The sequence below is a fragment of the Anoplopoma fimbria genome, chromosome 11 (assembly GCF_027596085.1).
Source record: "Anoplopoma fimbria isolate UVic2021 breed Golden Eagle Sablefish chromosome 11, Afim_UVic_2022, whole genome shotgun sequence".
In the NCBI taxonomy this organism is placed as follows: domain Eukaryota; kingdom Metazoa; phylum Chordata; class Actinopteri; order Perciformes; family Anoplopomatidae; genus Anoplopoma; species Anoplopoma fimbria.
Window position 1 is genome coordinate 5,801,453 of NC_072459.1, and position 16,999 is coordinate 5,818,451.

Here is a 16,999-nt window from a genome sequence, read left to right on the forward strand (position 1 = left end):
TAGATCAGGGTCGACGTGATGACTGACACCCTCTGCTAACTGTAATGTCGGATCATAATCGGTCCCAAACTATGTGGGAAATAGGACAGGTCGGAAAATATCAACATTTTCTTTTAAGCTTGAATTAAAAAAAATTAAAAACAAAGCAACAATAACTGAACATAAAGTTCTGACAAATGAGCAGCAAAAGGAAGAGGATGGAAATGTATCTGTTTTGGGGCTTGAAGCCATATAATGTTGTAAAGAATTATGGGAAAAAAGCAACGTTTTTATAAGTGAGTCCCTGTTTTTTTACATTTTCTTTTCGAGTGCAGCGTAATTCACTGCCGTTGGTTTCATGTTATTCCACTGATCAACAGTTTGCAGAGGTACCACACAAAGTGCAGCAATGTTCCAAAGGCAGAAATGAAGATAGAAAGCGAGCAAACATGGATGTTGGCAATGTTTCCACAAGGCAATATATATTTTGGGGACTCAGAGGTACTTGCGTAAAGGAATAAGCCAGTTAGATCAAATGGTTAGAGTTGGTGGGAAAAGGATTCGCTGTTTGAAGGGCCTGTCAAAGAAGAGAAACCAACGATTCTGTTGGTAGAACTAGTCCCTTTGACAGTAAAATAGTATGTAAACTTATGCAAAATGGAGTGTAAATACACAGAGCTTTGGTGGTAAGAAAACAATTCATGACATTTGAAAGATGTTGTCTTTGAATTCATTTTGTGTCAAAGCAATGCAAAAGTCTAGTCCAGGTTGACTTCGGTTGGGTTGACTGTGTGAGAAGTTTTGAAAAAGTGAACTCAGTGTTGAGAAATGTTTGAAGCCACACACATGAAACTAAATGTTAAACATACACATATACTATAAGGATAAGATAAGGTGGAGGGATTAAAAAAAGCTGCATTGGCCTGAACACATCAACAAATTGTCACGTTGTGGAGGCCACACCCTACATGAACATGATTGTTATTAGCCACAGAAGTGTGTCACTTTCTCCAATATCTTAGAAAATGCAGATATCGGAGGATGACAAACACAGAAAAATGGTGATGATGAAGCTTTAGCATCTGTCAATGAATGGCTCGGACTAAACTAGAAGTTATCACAGAAGAAAAAGAGGCTACTTGTGGTGATACAAATGAAAGGAGAGGTGGAAGGTGAAAGAGAATAGAAAAAAATGAAGTGATGCAGTTCAGTCATTTCATAAGATGAGAGAAAAGACTGCTGAGACATATCGGTTTTACAGAACGCACCACAGGAAGCCAACGGGCGAACACCAGTGTTTGCTCTGGAGGCGGCTCGCTAAGTGTACTTGTCAGACTGAAAGGGCACTCCAGAGGGAGGTAAAGACACGGCTGAGGAACTCAAAGCCCCCACGGCTCCTCAGAGGATGAAGGTGGCATCCTGAGAGTGCTCTGAAGAGAAGGGAGGGAACTAATTGTGTCCTTTTGATAGGACAGGTTAGCTAGGAAGGTTTTGCATTTTAAGAATATAAACTAGAGGAAAGACACCACTTCTCGGCTCCTTAAGAGAATGAATGAGATCAAGATAAAAAGTACCACTTAAAAGGGACTTCCTGTTTTGACAGCGGAAGAGAAGGTGATGAGACTGTTCAAAGAGAATTAAAAACAGAAGGACAAGCACAACTTTTAACCTCCAAAAACACTTTGTATGTGTATAGAATAGCGCATAAGCTGTGATATGGCTTATACGAAGCACTGGAACACCTAACCACAGAGTATACGTGGATATGATGTTATAGACGGTAGTTTTTTTTTTATTTCTAATTTATTTCTTAATAATTTGAGAAGAGAATTAGGAGAACATCAACGTTATTTAATGGATTATACCTCTGGCAAGGAAAAAAAAGAGTAACAAGAGTTAATTTAGACAACAGCTAGAGAGACATGGTCAATAAAAGGTTGAATTTTTAAGGTTTACTCACTGAGAGAAAACTGTAATGGTGTCTTAGTCAGATGCACATTTTTTTGAAAAAAAACTGAAACGAAAGATGCATAGAGTATTATTTATCTCATATTTGTAAAGATATCTGTATAATACTATTATAAAGATAAACTCAAAACAAATATCCACTGTGATGTTCACTGTTGTAAAACAAAAATGAATAAAACTAAAGCAAAGAGGAACTTACTATATCTATATCATCACTTATTATCTTAGCCACAGCCCCATTTGATGACATCATACATCTAATTTAAAGGGACAGTACTGCAGTGAAACAAAAACTACATGCAACGTTTAAGTGACTCAATTTATGATCAAAGTACAAAAAAAATACATTAAGCCGGTCTCCTTCTATTCTCAATAAACATACTGTCCATCCCTTTTACAGCTGAAGCGGATCCAACAACATTTCATTTCCCATCATGCTTGTTGAGCTGCTCAGTGGCCAATATTGATTGTACTTAGCAGCTTCACGTGTTACATGTATACATCTAACTTTTACAGTATTTAGTTTATTAAATGTAAACACTAGAGGAATTCATGTGTGTGAATGTGTGAGGGTTCAGTGCAACTGTCAAGACGGGAAAAGGGAAATGAGAAGAGAGAAAAAGATGGAGGCAGCTCAACCGTAACAATGGGGTTGACAGGTGATGGGGGCTCATGAGCTGGAAGTGTCTCTCTGGTGTCATCCGTCTTTTCACGACTCATTCTCGTTCTCGCTTTTATACGGACTGATGGGATTTTAAACGATCAGGTAATTTGTACTCACGTCTGATGCAGGTCCTTTATCGGCACCCGGACAGGAGAAGGTGACGAACTCATGGCAACGTTTGTGAACCACGAAACAACACACTGTGGAGAGAGAGAGAGAGAGAGAGAGAGAACATTCACATGTGCACAAAATACAATGTTTAGAGCAGCTGTAATTCTTCCTTTGCCTTTGCCCAGTAAGAATAGAATACCTAAATAAAATAAAATCATGACACACAACATATTTGCAGAAACGTCTTCATGTTGATACTATTAGGCTAAAGAAACAGATGGGCCTTTAGACTGGTTTTAAAGGAATCAATGAAGGAGGAGATTTAATTGTTCTATTAGGGCCAACAGCTGAAAATGCTCCAGCACCTTTGTCTTTAACGGAGTGTGTGGATTAAAAAAATATGTACAGAAGTCAACGGCGAGAGACAAATCGTTTTTTGATCCCCTTTGAATTGTTCAAAGAATAACACGTAAGAAGTTGATCAAAAAGATCATTTTGCACGTAAAAAAACTGTTAAAGAATAAGACTCCATAAATACATAATTAGAAAGACTACACACACACAAAGGTTGCGTAAGTGACGTCTACGATGCCCGTGTGTTTCGTACCGGGATGTTCTCACACCAACAACTCGTTCTTTCGCTTTCCGGCTGATAAGAACACATCAGGTCAGCTCATGGAACATAAGTTACACAGCTAGCAACCCAAAGCGACGGCCATGTTTGTCTCGTTGACGTACATATTGCAAGACGAGAGATGTAGCTCTTGTTGTACTTGACATGCAAAATTATTTTTTTTAAATTGACTAAACATCATATGTGTAATTCATGGCACAACTCAAACTGCATTAAAAGTCTCTCGATGCTCATAAATGTACAAATCTTGGACTTCAGTCGTCAAGGCGACAGGAAATAAAAGTGTGAACTTAAGGCAGGAATGATTTTAACCTTGCAAGTGATCATAAATGATAAAAGCGTTGAGAGCTGATTTGAAAATCAAATGTGATTTAAAAAGTGTATTAACCATTTTAAGACACATAGTGCCGTCCAACATGATCCCACACCCTCGTACATACATCAAGGTTATCAGCATATGTTCTCTCACTGACTTGCTGAAGCTGTAGGCTTTTTTAATTTTTTTTATATATAACTTCAAGTTGGAGCAAAATTAGATAGGATTTTTGCGGGAGGCTCGGTTAAAGCGGAGTCCTTCTGCTGTCTCCGAGCTGTTAGAGGCAGCGTTCACTTAACCTCTGAAAAGCTGTAGCAGCGGTGAATGTACAGATGGATGCTGTGCTTCTGTCTCAACTCCCACACACCCTTATTGTCACTCCCGCACCGTTGACTCATTGTCAGCCACTCTGGAGAAGAGCACCGTCTAAATGTCTAAAATGCAAAAGGAAAAAGCAACCTGGTATATATGTTACAGTGTGTACAAGAATGACTTCTTATTAACAGAAGTGACTGTGTTTACAAAGTTTGCGGTCAACAGAATTATGATATCTGTATTTAGAACAAATTCAAGGTTTTTTTGTTTTTTCTCTCCCGGTGCACAGATTCGCGGAAAATAACGAGTGTGCACACAAATAAACAAAAAAGATCAAACGGAAGCCGGTGCGGTCACAATCTGAGTGAGATGAAGAGCGGAACATGGCCTCCACTTTTCAGGTCGGTAACAATCAGCGGTGTAGAAACATGTGGAAGCTCCGATGCATAGAGAGCCTGTCATCTCCACCCTGATCAATGTCAGCTCCACTGACAGGCAGGAGGAACAGAGGAGGCTAAAAATATTCTCTTAATCACACACACACACACACACACACACACACACACACACACACACACACACACACACACACACACACACACACACACACACACACACACACACACACACACACACACACACACACACACACACACCATGATTGAGCCCCCCCAGAGTATATTTACATAGTGTGTTTGTATCAGGGAGAGATACTGAGATACAGATATTGTGATGATAGCAGCTACTACTAAAAAGTAATAAAGCATATTTGAATCATCTTTCAAAACCTGTTTGCGTATATGTATATATAGTAACTCCATTAAAGGAGAGCAGTGCTAAAACTGCAAACCAGCTATTCAATGATTGAAAGAAAAATAATGAAGGAATTCACATTTTGAGTCATTTCTTTTAAGCAAAAACCAAATATGCTTTGGTTGTGTTCAAGTTTCTGAGATTTTTCTAAGATTTTTCTGCATTTTGTTGTTTTAATGTGATAAAAACTGTACATCTTTTGTTTTATTTGAAGACGATATCTTGAACAAGCAATAGATATTCTTAACAATTTTGTTTTACATTTTTAAGGCCAAAAAATGTATTTATCAAAAGTAACCATATGTTAAAGCCTGAGAGAACAATGCACATTGTAGCTACTGACAGGAAATGCAAATGAGCAAATATTCAATTTCATCAAAGCTGACTGTCAACATGACAGAAAAAAAAAGAAATTCCGTTTCAACTGGAAACTTCAGTGCAAACAGACTTTCTGACATGTTCTGTGAAATTTAAAAGGCACTTTTAAGTAATTGTGCAATCTCTTAAAATATTTGGACACACAGCTGCCTTTTAGATCGTGTCTCTTAATTCAAGTACGGCACTTAACTGTACATTTGAAGTATTTCTAATTCCTCCAACTTCATAATTCTACTCTACTACTTTACTTTTTACTGTAATATATAGTTTTTTACCAGCTTTGGCTACAAGTTTTAGACAGAACGTTATTATATAATAAAATATACAACGTGCTGCACAATTAGTTAATCAATTTACTTTCAATACTTTAACTACATTTTGTTATTACCTATACATACTTTTACTTAAGTAAGATTTTGAATCCAGGTCTTTTACTTGTTTTGCTTTCATTGACGTAAAAGGTCCCACCTTTATCTCCGTCCTTTTTTTAAAAGGATCTTTGGCATTTTCATAGAACTTGGTGATTAACAATACAGACTTAGTCATATGTATCACGCTCCAAAATGGATTGATTTAAAAGACAAGGCTGTTTCTTAAACAATAGCTCCCACCTTTTAGTATTTGCATAACTTAACTCACAATAAGGGAAGTAAGGTCACACAAGCATGACGATGTTTGGTAACCACAGTTTTGAACAAGAACAGAGATATTTGTATCTCTGCAGTTTGTCTGTTGTTAGTATCAGTGATCAGATTAGTGATTGGTGGATAAAAGTATTGAAAAGTAGAATTAAAGCCTCACGGTTGAATCACTCCGCCAAACGGTCATGTTGCAGTTTATGTCCATGTCTGTCCAAAATGTCATCTTTTTATCCTATTAGACATTTGTGTAGAAGTGTCAAAAAAACCCAATTGAATTCTTGAGTTATTGACAAAAAACATGTTTTGAGGTCATATTGACCTTTGACCACCAAAATCATTGGCCGCAAGTGGACGTTTGCGTCAAATTTGCTCGAGGGGTTCCCGAGGTATCACAATAATGGAAAAGGACGTGGCGTCAAAGCGACATTTGACCACAAAAATCTAATCAATTCATTATTGAGTCTAGGTGGATGTTTGTGCCACATTTGAATACATTCGCTGCAGGCCTTTCTGAGATATTGAGTTCAAATCAATGAAACAATGCCTCCAACCAGCAACAACCGGGCAAAATGTTGATATGAAACGCCATTTTGGTAAATATACAACAAGATATATTCACTGTGGTCTCCTCTACTGTGTCATTTAGATATTTGGACACCAGCTCATCTATTCTATTTCATTCTACTATATTCTATTATCAAACCTGCACTGATAGGAGGGGTTATAATTAACACAAAGACCCACCAACTCACACAAATCACGTGCACCCCAATGGTACTTCACTCCCACACAATTTCCTCTCTTTGGTTACACCGCCCACTCACTGCGATGATGATACCACACACACACACACACACACACACACACACACACACACACACCACCCACACATTTCCAATGATATCGCAGATTGCGGGTGGAGGGGACAGAGGTAGAGATAGAAATGGTGAGAGATGTGTGTGCACATATTGCTTCAAGGCAACTGCTCTTTTGGAGTATTGCAACTGCTAAGTCCCAAAGCAACACACGCAAACACATAGATCTGTCACAAAAATAGAACTGAACGCTATCCAACGATACGACCCCTGGGCCAAAACAAAACAATACCTCTGTACAAAGATATACTGTGCTAGAAATGAAATGAAATGTCTCGCTTTTATTCCATCCCGATCATTACCTCACTCACCCATTTACGTATCTGTTCAGTTAAGTGCAAATTAATTCACAATGGAAATTTTAAAAAAAGACAGGTGACATAATGTAATCTCACAATGCCAGACCAACCTGTCACATTTTCAGAGGGATTAGAGAAAAAGTCTAAAAACAGAGGTAGAACTGCTGGAATACCTGAGGCAGATGATGGATTTGTTCTTACACTTCCAATGATGATGTTTTACATAATGTTAAAGAAATATAATATATTATACAACATTCTTATGTAATGTAGAAGTATTATCAGTAATATATATGTAGAGTAACACAAGAAAATTAACTAGTTTTAAGGGCATACATTGGTATTCAATACCTTCGAGGTATCCAAAATGACGCAGCACCGAGCAGTATGGAAACTTCTCCAGTCAAACAAGACCTGCAATCAACCCTTTTTGTGCCTCGATCTAGAAAAACAAAACTTCTTTTGAAGTTTTTACTTGCAGCCAATCACCGTAAGCAATTTAATGCCGCGTGGTGTAGTGGTTAGCACTGTCGCCTCACAGCAAGAGGGGCCCGGGTTCATTTCCCGGGCTAGACAACCTTCTGTGTGGAGTTTGCATGTTCTCCCCGTGTCAGCGTGGGTTCTCTCCGGGTTCTCCGGCTTCCTCCCACAGTCCAAAGACATGCAGGTTAGGTTAATTGATGACTCTGAAATTGCCCGTAGGTGTGGATGTGAGTGTGAATGGTTGTCTGTCTCTATATGTCAGCCCTGCGACAGACTGGCGACCTGTCCAGGGTGAACCCTGCCTTCGCCCATTGACAGCTGGGATTGGCTCCAGCACCCCCGCGACCCTTAACTGGATAAGCAGTTATGGAAGATGGATGGATGGACTTTAAAAGGTAGCAGCTTCAACCCATACAGGCGGGACTGCCTGCCAGCACACGGCCCCGAACATGGAGATGTCCGAGTGACCAGCTAACGGTGCTAACAGCTCAAACAGCGCTTAGAATGGCAACAGTGCTAACAGAGCGAACAGTTCTAACCAGGGTGGGCATTACACTTCTTGCAGTCCCACCACTGAGGTGCCGGGGGACGTGGTCACTTTAACTAATCTTAATTATTTTACATTCTATAGTATTAGGTTGTTTTATTTTAATCTGCAGCTCAATTCTGTAAATGATTGTGCTTTCTTACTTTGCAGTGTTTTTTTTTTTATAAATTGGTGAATATGACGTTGGAAAGAGAAGCAATGAGAAGCTTTCTTTGTAAGCTATAGTTTTCCATTCTAACTGTAACAAAGCTTTGTAAAATTCAATCTGCTACGGTTTCCTGGCGAAGTTTGAACACCACATCATTCAAATGGAGACAATTTAGCTTAGCAGGCCTCAAACCCTTCATTTCGCATGTTTGTAAATGTCTTTCTGCCCTGCGTGTTTGTTTGTTATCATTTTCTGAGCCTCACTGATCCACCCTCCATTTTTTTCTCTCTCTAAAGATCCTATCTCAAAAGGTTCCTCAAGGGCCTGTTAAACCAGGAAGCATCAATAGATCCTTCCCGTAGCTTTCCCCACACTGCAGCCATCATCCTGATCTCCCACTAATTTCATATTAAATTCTTTAATTTGTCATCTATTTGCTCAGTTAATGGTGAGATAAAAAACCACTAATCATGTTGTGAGCATTTAACAACTGCAGCTCCCTCAAGTTAGGTTCTGGTTTAGTCAGAACTGAACCTGATGTCGGTCCAGTTACAGTAGATGATAACATAATGATGACATAAACCCTCCTCCCCTCCTCCTCCTCCTCCTCCTCCTCCTCCTCCTCCTCCTCTGCCCTCTTGGTGGCCCTGTGTGCTGATCTCAAGCTGACTCTGGTGTAGCTGGCACGCTGCCTTTGTGCCTTCATTATTTATTAGTATACATTAAATATCCATGGAAAGGAAACACACACACACACACACATACACACTAACAGTTTAATACTTAGGTTACTGCAGAGGTAAGCAGCCATGTAGTGTGCCTGTAGAGTCCACCTGTAACACCGGCTGAGCGTTAAGTTACACTACAGGCTGCAGTTAGCACCTCAGGAATCCTTTCTCAGCCAACGGGGAGCTTCTTGTTTCACTGTCAGACTGAGGAGGATCAATTAGGCTTCTGAACAATAAAAAGTTTAGACAGGAATTATTCAATAATCAGCCATAAAAGTGCTTTTATGTTAATCTCACTGAAGCTCTCCCGCTACCACATTTTAGGGACTGGTGTTGGTGCCATGCAAGTGTTAACATGTTCTCATGTCGTCCCAAAAGCAATGATTACCTCGAGCCGTTTTCACAGAAAAGAGCATGCCACTGCACAAAGACAGTGAAAGTGAAGGGCAAAGTCAAATGTATACTCTATGAAAGATTAATCAATAATGGAACATCAGTTAGCTGCAGCTCTAGTGATTTCAATCACTGATGGTGTTGAGGATGTTCAGGTCTTTATCTAATCCTTATTCATAACATGAACTGATCCTGACCAAGGATTCATCTGCACTATTGGAAACTAAAGCCCCTGAATAATAACCAATGATTTTAAAGTGATTAGTAAGAGTGTAAGTAATCATTTTTATTCTTGCATGGAACTTGTGTGTATCTTAAATCTACCACACAGTCTTGAGATGACATACCATTGACTTGCATTCATTTCCTAGAAACTAACTGCAACGTTCAACCAAGTCTTCACCCTAAAACGGAATGATTTACGTCATGGGGACGTGCATTTTGTTCCCAAAAGAAAGGCGAGTCCCCACAATGTGACTGTGTAAACAGACCTATGTCCCCACAACATGAGTAATACAAGCCCACACGGTAACATCCACGTAAAACTTGTTGTCGTCAGCGTCAGCGCTTTCAAGTGTCCCACGTTGCCCCGATCCCTCCCCCACTGTCACCTGACATCATTATGTAACGGCGGGTTGTCAATCAATAACATCAAGCCATCAAGCTTTCTGTATATCAATACAGTGTGAAGAGCGGGGCTCCAACAGACACCGCCTACCTCGCACAATTCAACAGCAGTGCATCATCTTACAGTCGGTAAGATGACAATACACCCTTTGTTTACTCTTGAGCTGAAACAAGTAGCAGTTGATGTTTTCTTTCAGCATAATTTCCACCCTATTGGAGTCAACGTTTACTGCTGGATTCAGGTTGACTTCTCTCAAAGCTTCACTCAGAATATGAAACGCAATAATTGGGAGCAACTAACCAAATGTCACTGGTTCACCAAATACTAACAGCAACACAGACTGAACCGTCATGCTTTCAGATAAACGTAATGAGATGATTGACTATTTTCCAAATCCTTTATTTATTTGCTTCTTTTGACTCGCCTCCCTTTCATTTCCCGTCTCTCTCCCCCACTCATCCCTTTTTCATTCCACCATCTTTTGCTCCCCTCCTCTCCCCCTTGCTCCGGTATATTCTGTTTATGAAATGTTGGCAGAACACTGTTGTACACAGCCGTTTCCTCTAATGAGCTGCCAATATGTGCGTGTGTGCATGTGTGTGTGTGTGTGAGAGACAGTGCATGTGTGTGTGTGTGTGTGTGTTAGAGAGACAGACGCAGTGACACGCTGTACAGTGATGTCCCACATTTAGACACGATTCAGTGGCCAGGTTCAATGCTCTCCAGTTAGTCATATTTGTTAATCTGTAGCCGTAGTAGTACATCTACATCACTCACAAAAACACAGACACACACTGTTTCCTGGTTAAATACCTGCTGCAACTGCCTGAGGATCTAATGGTTTGATCAATGATTGTCTGCATGATATAAAACAACACTAACAGATGGACCGACTGTAATTCTGAGTCTCTTCATTGGACGTTTAAGTCACATGCATCATTTACATCATGATATATTCACTATGTCTGTTTCTATTGCACTTTATTGCATTTTGTTTATATCGGCGGACCAACTTTTCAACCTCACCTAAGCTTTCAAACAATTTTTGCAATATTTAAACTTATTTAAAATTAGATTTTCTGCATTTGTACATTTTGTTTGCGCAAAAAACTTGCATACAGACAGCTGGATGGAGGCATACATAGTTGACTTGCAGTAAAATGACGCTGTCACAATTGAGTTGGTATCTTGTTACTTTTTTCCAAATTGCTATCAAACAATTAAGTTTAATCCACTTCGTCCCACGTTTCTATTGATTCCCTGAGAAGCCGTGATGCTCCCATGATGCGGTAGTTTCTCATTTGATTCCTGCAGAGCGATGACACAATACGAGCTGTGCTTTGGACACATAGCTCGTAGCCTGAATATCAGGTTAGTGCATTCTGCAAAGGCTAGAAGAGGAATGCAACACTCTCCATTGAAAATAAAGGCCTTGCTCTGCATAATGCTGCATGTGTGCATGTGGTGTAAAAGCTCCGTTACTTTCTGACTGACATGATCAGCTGTTTGCCTGCTAATTGAGACAATAGATGACAATGAGATTGCCACATTGGCTGGTATACTGACTACACTGACTTGACTGCGAAACCTCTCCATCAGATCTTCTCCCCGTCCTGGCAGACCTGGCACAGTGTTTAAACAGCGTGGAGAAGAGATCCGGGCGAGCCAGACTACAGCTCTTCCTACTGTCTCAGCGAAGAGGAAACATCCTGACGAGCGGGGTGAAAGACTCAAAAGAAGAAGACGATGCCACCAGAGGAAGACGATAAGAAAGAGGAAGACGATAAAGAAGAGAAAGCAAAAGTCAATAATCTGAAGAAAACGCGCCATTCACCTTGGGCACCCCCCCTTTTGTGTGTGTGTGTGTTTGTGTGTGTGTGTGTGTGTGTGTGTGTGTGTGTGTGTGTGTGTGTGTGTGTGTGTGTGTGTGACTCTGTAAGGGCTTATATAAAGGGGGCCGACCAGCCTACGCCAATATATAAATACCCACAATGCCGCTGGTGAGGCAGGGAGAAGGGTCAGGGAGTGAGTCAGCACACCCATATCACTCCTCCTCTTTCTCTCTCTCCTTTCTATCAATCAATCCATCCTCTCTTCTTCTTCTTCTCCTTCTCCTCCTCCAGCTATACATCTGTAATTTTTCATGTTGCTACGGTGATTCTATTCATGGAGAAACCATAGAGGATTTCACCTGGCAGGTTGAACTATGACCTCTGGTTGGTGGTGATCGTAAAACTGTAAAAAGCAAGAGCCAGTGTAAACAAAACAAACATTTACACTTTCACCAAAACAACCCTTTGAAATGCTTCAAATTTCCATTTAATGTCCTAGAACAAAGCGTTGAAATCTTTTCGGACCCATTCCTACATCACTCTATAAAGAGTTACTTTTGGAAAGTGAATAATCTATTGATAAATGAATAGAAGCAAATCAAGGACAATCTCTGAAGCTGACTGTGTTCAGTGATTAATAAAATATCAGCAGACTTGTGAGAAGAGGATACACACTTTCTAAACGTCTCAGACCTCTTCATGTCGTGTAAGTAAGTTGACACAGAATGTTATCCCTCTCAATACTGTACTATCTTACATACGATTAGAAAAAAAACTAAACGGAGACACTACAGTCTGGCTGGCTTCACGCTCTGTTCGATTTCAGTTTCAGAGCTGTGCCAGCGCTGTGGAAGAATTCTGGCAGAAGAGAAGTTTACGTGGTCCAGCTTACACCTCCACCCTTATCCTCTCTCATTCACTCCATCTCTCTCTCTCTCTTTCATTCACTCCATCTTTTATTTTCTGTATGTTTCTTTTTGCTCAAGTTCCACTCGCTGTCTGATTCTTGTCTCTTCTGATGTCACTTTAAACTCCATGTCCTTCTCTCTTCATCACTTCCTGTCTCCATCATACTCCAGCTCTGTCTCTCCTTCTTAATTTCATCGCACTTGTGCTTTTTTTCTTTGTCACCAGTGCCTTGCTTCACACTCACACAGATGCAAACTCCCATTCTGCACTGCAGTGTGGATGCTCGGTGCCTTGCCAATGGGCACCTTGATGGAACTTGTAGAGAATTGAGAGGAGGATGTAAGTATCTGTATCTGTTTCTTCTGGTGGAATCAAACTTGCAGCCTCAGCTAAATATCACAATCAGGGATTGATCATCATCATATTATGGATGGCTACATATCAGTATATATTAAGGTATTGATTGAGCTGTGTCAGAACAATGACTATCTATCATTTACAACGTTACTTATATTGTAAGAGACAATATATCTCACTTTTTCAAACCACGATTCACGTGACCAGCGATTGACAAACAAGTCACATGACTTTTGCCCCGGATACGAACCGGGGTCTCCTGTGTCCTGTTCTTGTTGGACCCATCCACCTCCCCAACTGTACGCTCTGTGTGGACGATCACGCACTAATGCCGTGAGTGCGTTGCATACACAAGCAAAAATGACTGTCCTTGTCAGACGCCGAGGAACAGTGACCAAGCTGCGTTTTGTTTTTAAACATCGGGAGTGGAAACAGGAAAACTATTGTTTCAAGATCCAAAAATGGAATTGCAAAAGTTGTTGCTGAATCATCTCCTAACGAGTGACTAATTAATTGCTTGAATAATCGTTTCAGCTCAGGTTTTCATACTTGACAATTTGATAAATTTAAATATCCTGTACTACTTGACCAGAAATAAATAAGAGAGGAGGCTGATTCCCAAAAAAATAAAAGAGATTTACACTGTCTATCTTTGTATCAACAATGGATGTCTGTTCTCTTTCTCTTTGTGTTTGTGTGTGTGTATATGTGTGTGTGTGTGTGTGTGTGTGTGTGTGTGTGTGTGTGTGTGTGTGTGTGTGTGTGTGGCCCTTGGTTTCCTCTCAAAGCAGAAGTACATCTACCTCCACAATATGACCTGACCAGGCAACTGCTGAACATGTCCAGCCAAAACATACACACACACACAGAAACACACACAACCCTGTAATCTCCTGTACTGTACATCAACTTCCCTCCTCCCTCCACTGCCACTCTTTCTCTCTTAACTCCCCCGCAAACAATACCCGCTGTTTTGGTCCAGACAGCAAGAAACATAACAGACGATAGGAAAGTAAAAAAGTTTAGAGTGCATACATTCAGTTTGCGTGACCGTTCACTGCATTTAATTCGCTGGAGAGTATAATCGCCATACTCTACATGCAGTTTTATCTAATCTGCTGATTTACTCATTAATTCAGAGCGGGAGGGAGAGAGGTGGTATGAAGAGGATGAGTGAGCGAGAGTGGGAGAGAGAGGGCAGAGGGGTGAGAATGAAGAGCTGCAGATATTGACGAGAGAGTCGATGACACTAACAGGTTTGAAAACCAAATAATGAACTAAATACAAGTTGTAAAAATGCTAGCATCCATTAAATGGCAAAAGATAAATACCACAAGTCTGATAATGTGACTTATATCTTCAGGAAAGACCCAAAATGATGGACTTGTTCAATAGAATTATTAACCTGCAATAAAAAGTGTTTGTGAGTGCAGTTAAGTTAAGGGTCAGTTTTGCGGCTGTAGAATCTGTAGTTTTAGAAACAGAAATATGAAGCATATAATAATATTTAAACTCTTCTGTGGAGTTCTGTCCCACAATATGATCCACCACCAACAATATTACACTTTGTGAAAGCTTCTACTGTGCTCATCGAAACAGCGATTGTGTGGTGTTTCTTTAAAATCCTGCAGCACATTGTAAGTGATGCATGATGGGCCGCAAAAGACTGTACTTTATTCAATGCCCTCATCCAAAGCACTTTCCCTTTTTATCCACCCACACACACACACACACACAGTCACACGCCGATGGCAGTGAGCTACATGTAAAACACCAAACCATCAGGTTCACTTTCGGGATTGCACTGCCAATTTTGGAATTAGTTGAAAACCTGCTCTACCTGTGAATCTTCTGCGGCCCCTTTATCTTTTACTCTAAAGCGATTTTCATTCTTTTTTTTTTTTTTTTCTCTGTAATGAGAATGCTCAGCAAAACAATTTAAAGGGAATTTTAGACAAAATATCAAAAGCCCTTCTTTTACAATGATATCTTGACGATTGATTAATTGATGGTATCCTGAAAGGCGCACGATATCCAAAGCAGTAATATAGCAGTAAACAACTGTTGTCCATGTAAAGATATAGTGGAATAATGCTTCTCTCAGAGCTTCTCCTTGCTTTGTTGAAATATTCGGGCCGGCAGCCCGTACTTTTAGCGCTTGTTAGTGCATGTGAGCGTGCCCCACTGGCCTGACCAATGGCATCGTCGTGGAAACGTAGCTATTGCCCTTGGGGTCTCCCTCAAGTAAACACTGTGAGCTTCACACTTTCGCCGTTGTTTCCACTGTTAGCACCGTTAGTTTTGAGCCGTCTGCTTAGCTGCTGCTATGATGAGAAGCGTTGTGAGGGAATAGAAATGCTCCCAATCTCACATATAGAACCTTTAAACCTACATACACATTACTATTAGTGGCAAAATGTGTAAGTTGTGTGGAGCCACATTTACCATGTTCCATACTATACAGGATGCAACGGGTCTTTACTTACAAAAATGTTATTTTGTTACTGTCTCATCCCTGCATGGACTTTGTCGCTGCTAACACTCCTTTACAGTCACCTGTCCAGGCTCACGATTATGTGAAATATATACGAACTGTAGTGCATGACATTCAACCTGCAGTATGTGCACTTTTTTTTCAATTCTGCAGCCATGACTTTGTATTCATGATGAAACTTATTGAGATTATTTTAATAAACAAAGTCTGTGACACGGTCCGTGGCTGTGTGTGTGTGTGTGTTTGCCTATGATACTGAATCTGATATTGTGCCTGTTAGGTCAGCGAGAAAATACGTGTAAATATAGAACGCAAGCGCATATGTGTGTACCTGTGTGTGTGTGTGTGTGTGGTCAAGGCAGTGCATTGTCTACAACAACTCGCTCAATGCTTGGCAAGAGACCAGTGCTGCCTGGCTGCCTGTTATTTTCTTTACATGTGTGCACACACACACACACACACACACACACACACACACACACACACACACACACACACACACACACACACACACACACACACACACACACACACACACACACACACACACACATACACACACACACACACGTATATACACAAAACATAACAAATTTTGTCAATAAACAAAGGTAGTCCTGTTTACACTTGTTCTGTCTGTCCCTCTGTCTTTCTAAAACATAAACGGTGCAACAGGAAAAACACTGTTCTGTTTATACGGGTTAATTCATTTATATATGAAGAATAAATGAAAGATAACGATCTCAAACTGTGGGTGGACGATATTTAAACATGACACTTTCCTAGACCGATTAAGTCTCAAACTTAACAGTATCATATTTGTAATCTGACAAATTGTTAGACAGGAGAGAATAAATGGAAACTAATGAGAGGTGAGCAGGGTCAGGAGAAAAAATGCGTGCGAGTTTAAGTGGAATAGCGACAGATGACGGATGAGAGAGAAAAAGCCAGAGATGTGAAGAGAGATGTGACATAAAAGAAGGAAGTCAAATAAAAGAAAGATGGAGGGAGACGCAGAAAAAGAGGTCTGGGATCACTGCACTCCTGTGGGCTCGTGTCCCTGTTGCTAGGTTACCGTCTATAGATGAATGGGTTAAAGCATCTCAGGAGCAACAGTGACACAGTTAGGTGGTCGCCATCAGACAACATACACACACACACACATACAAACACACACACAGCACAGCAAAATAGAGCATTGTGTTAAGTCAGAGAAATCAATGATTTTATAACCAGGGACACTTTAAAGTTCAAAATGAGACATAAACTCACTGTAAATTAATTTTTTAACTAAAAAACCTTCGTTTATCCAGCTGTGTACAGCAGTAAATAATTAAATAAATGTATTATACGGTTTATGTGGCGGCTCGTTACTGTACAGATCCAGTGCTTCATGTAGATGCCTGTGTAAAGAAAGAGCAGCACCATTGCAACCTTTTTGACTGTATATTTATTTTGGTAGGGCTGTGCGATAATTCCATATTCTA

The 16,999-nt window shown here is 40.2% G+C and overlaps 1 protein-coding gene across 1 annotated transcript in view; it reads right to left on the reverse strand.

Moving 5' to 3' along the window:
• The window catches only part of LOC129099170 (protein kinase C beta type-like), an 80,429-nt gene that overhangs the window by 48,809 nt on the left and 14,621 nt on the right, over positions 1–16,999 (reverse strand). Inside the window, 1 exon segment of the mRNA XM_054608350.1 lies at positions 2,729–2,811. Within this exon segment, the coding sequence (XP_054464325.1) occupies positions 2,729–2,811 (83 nt within the window).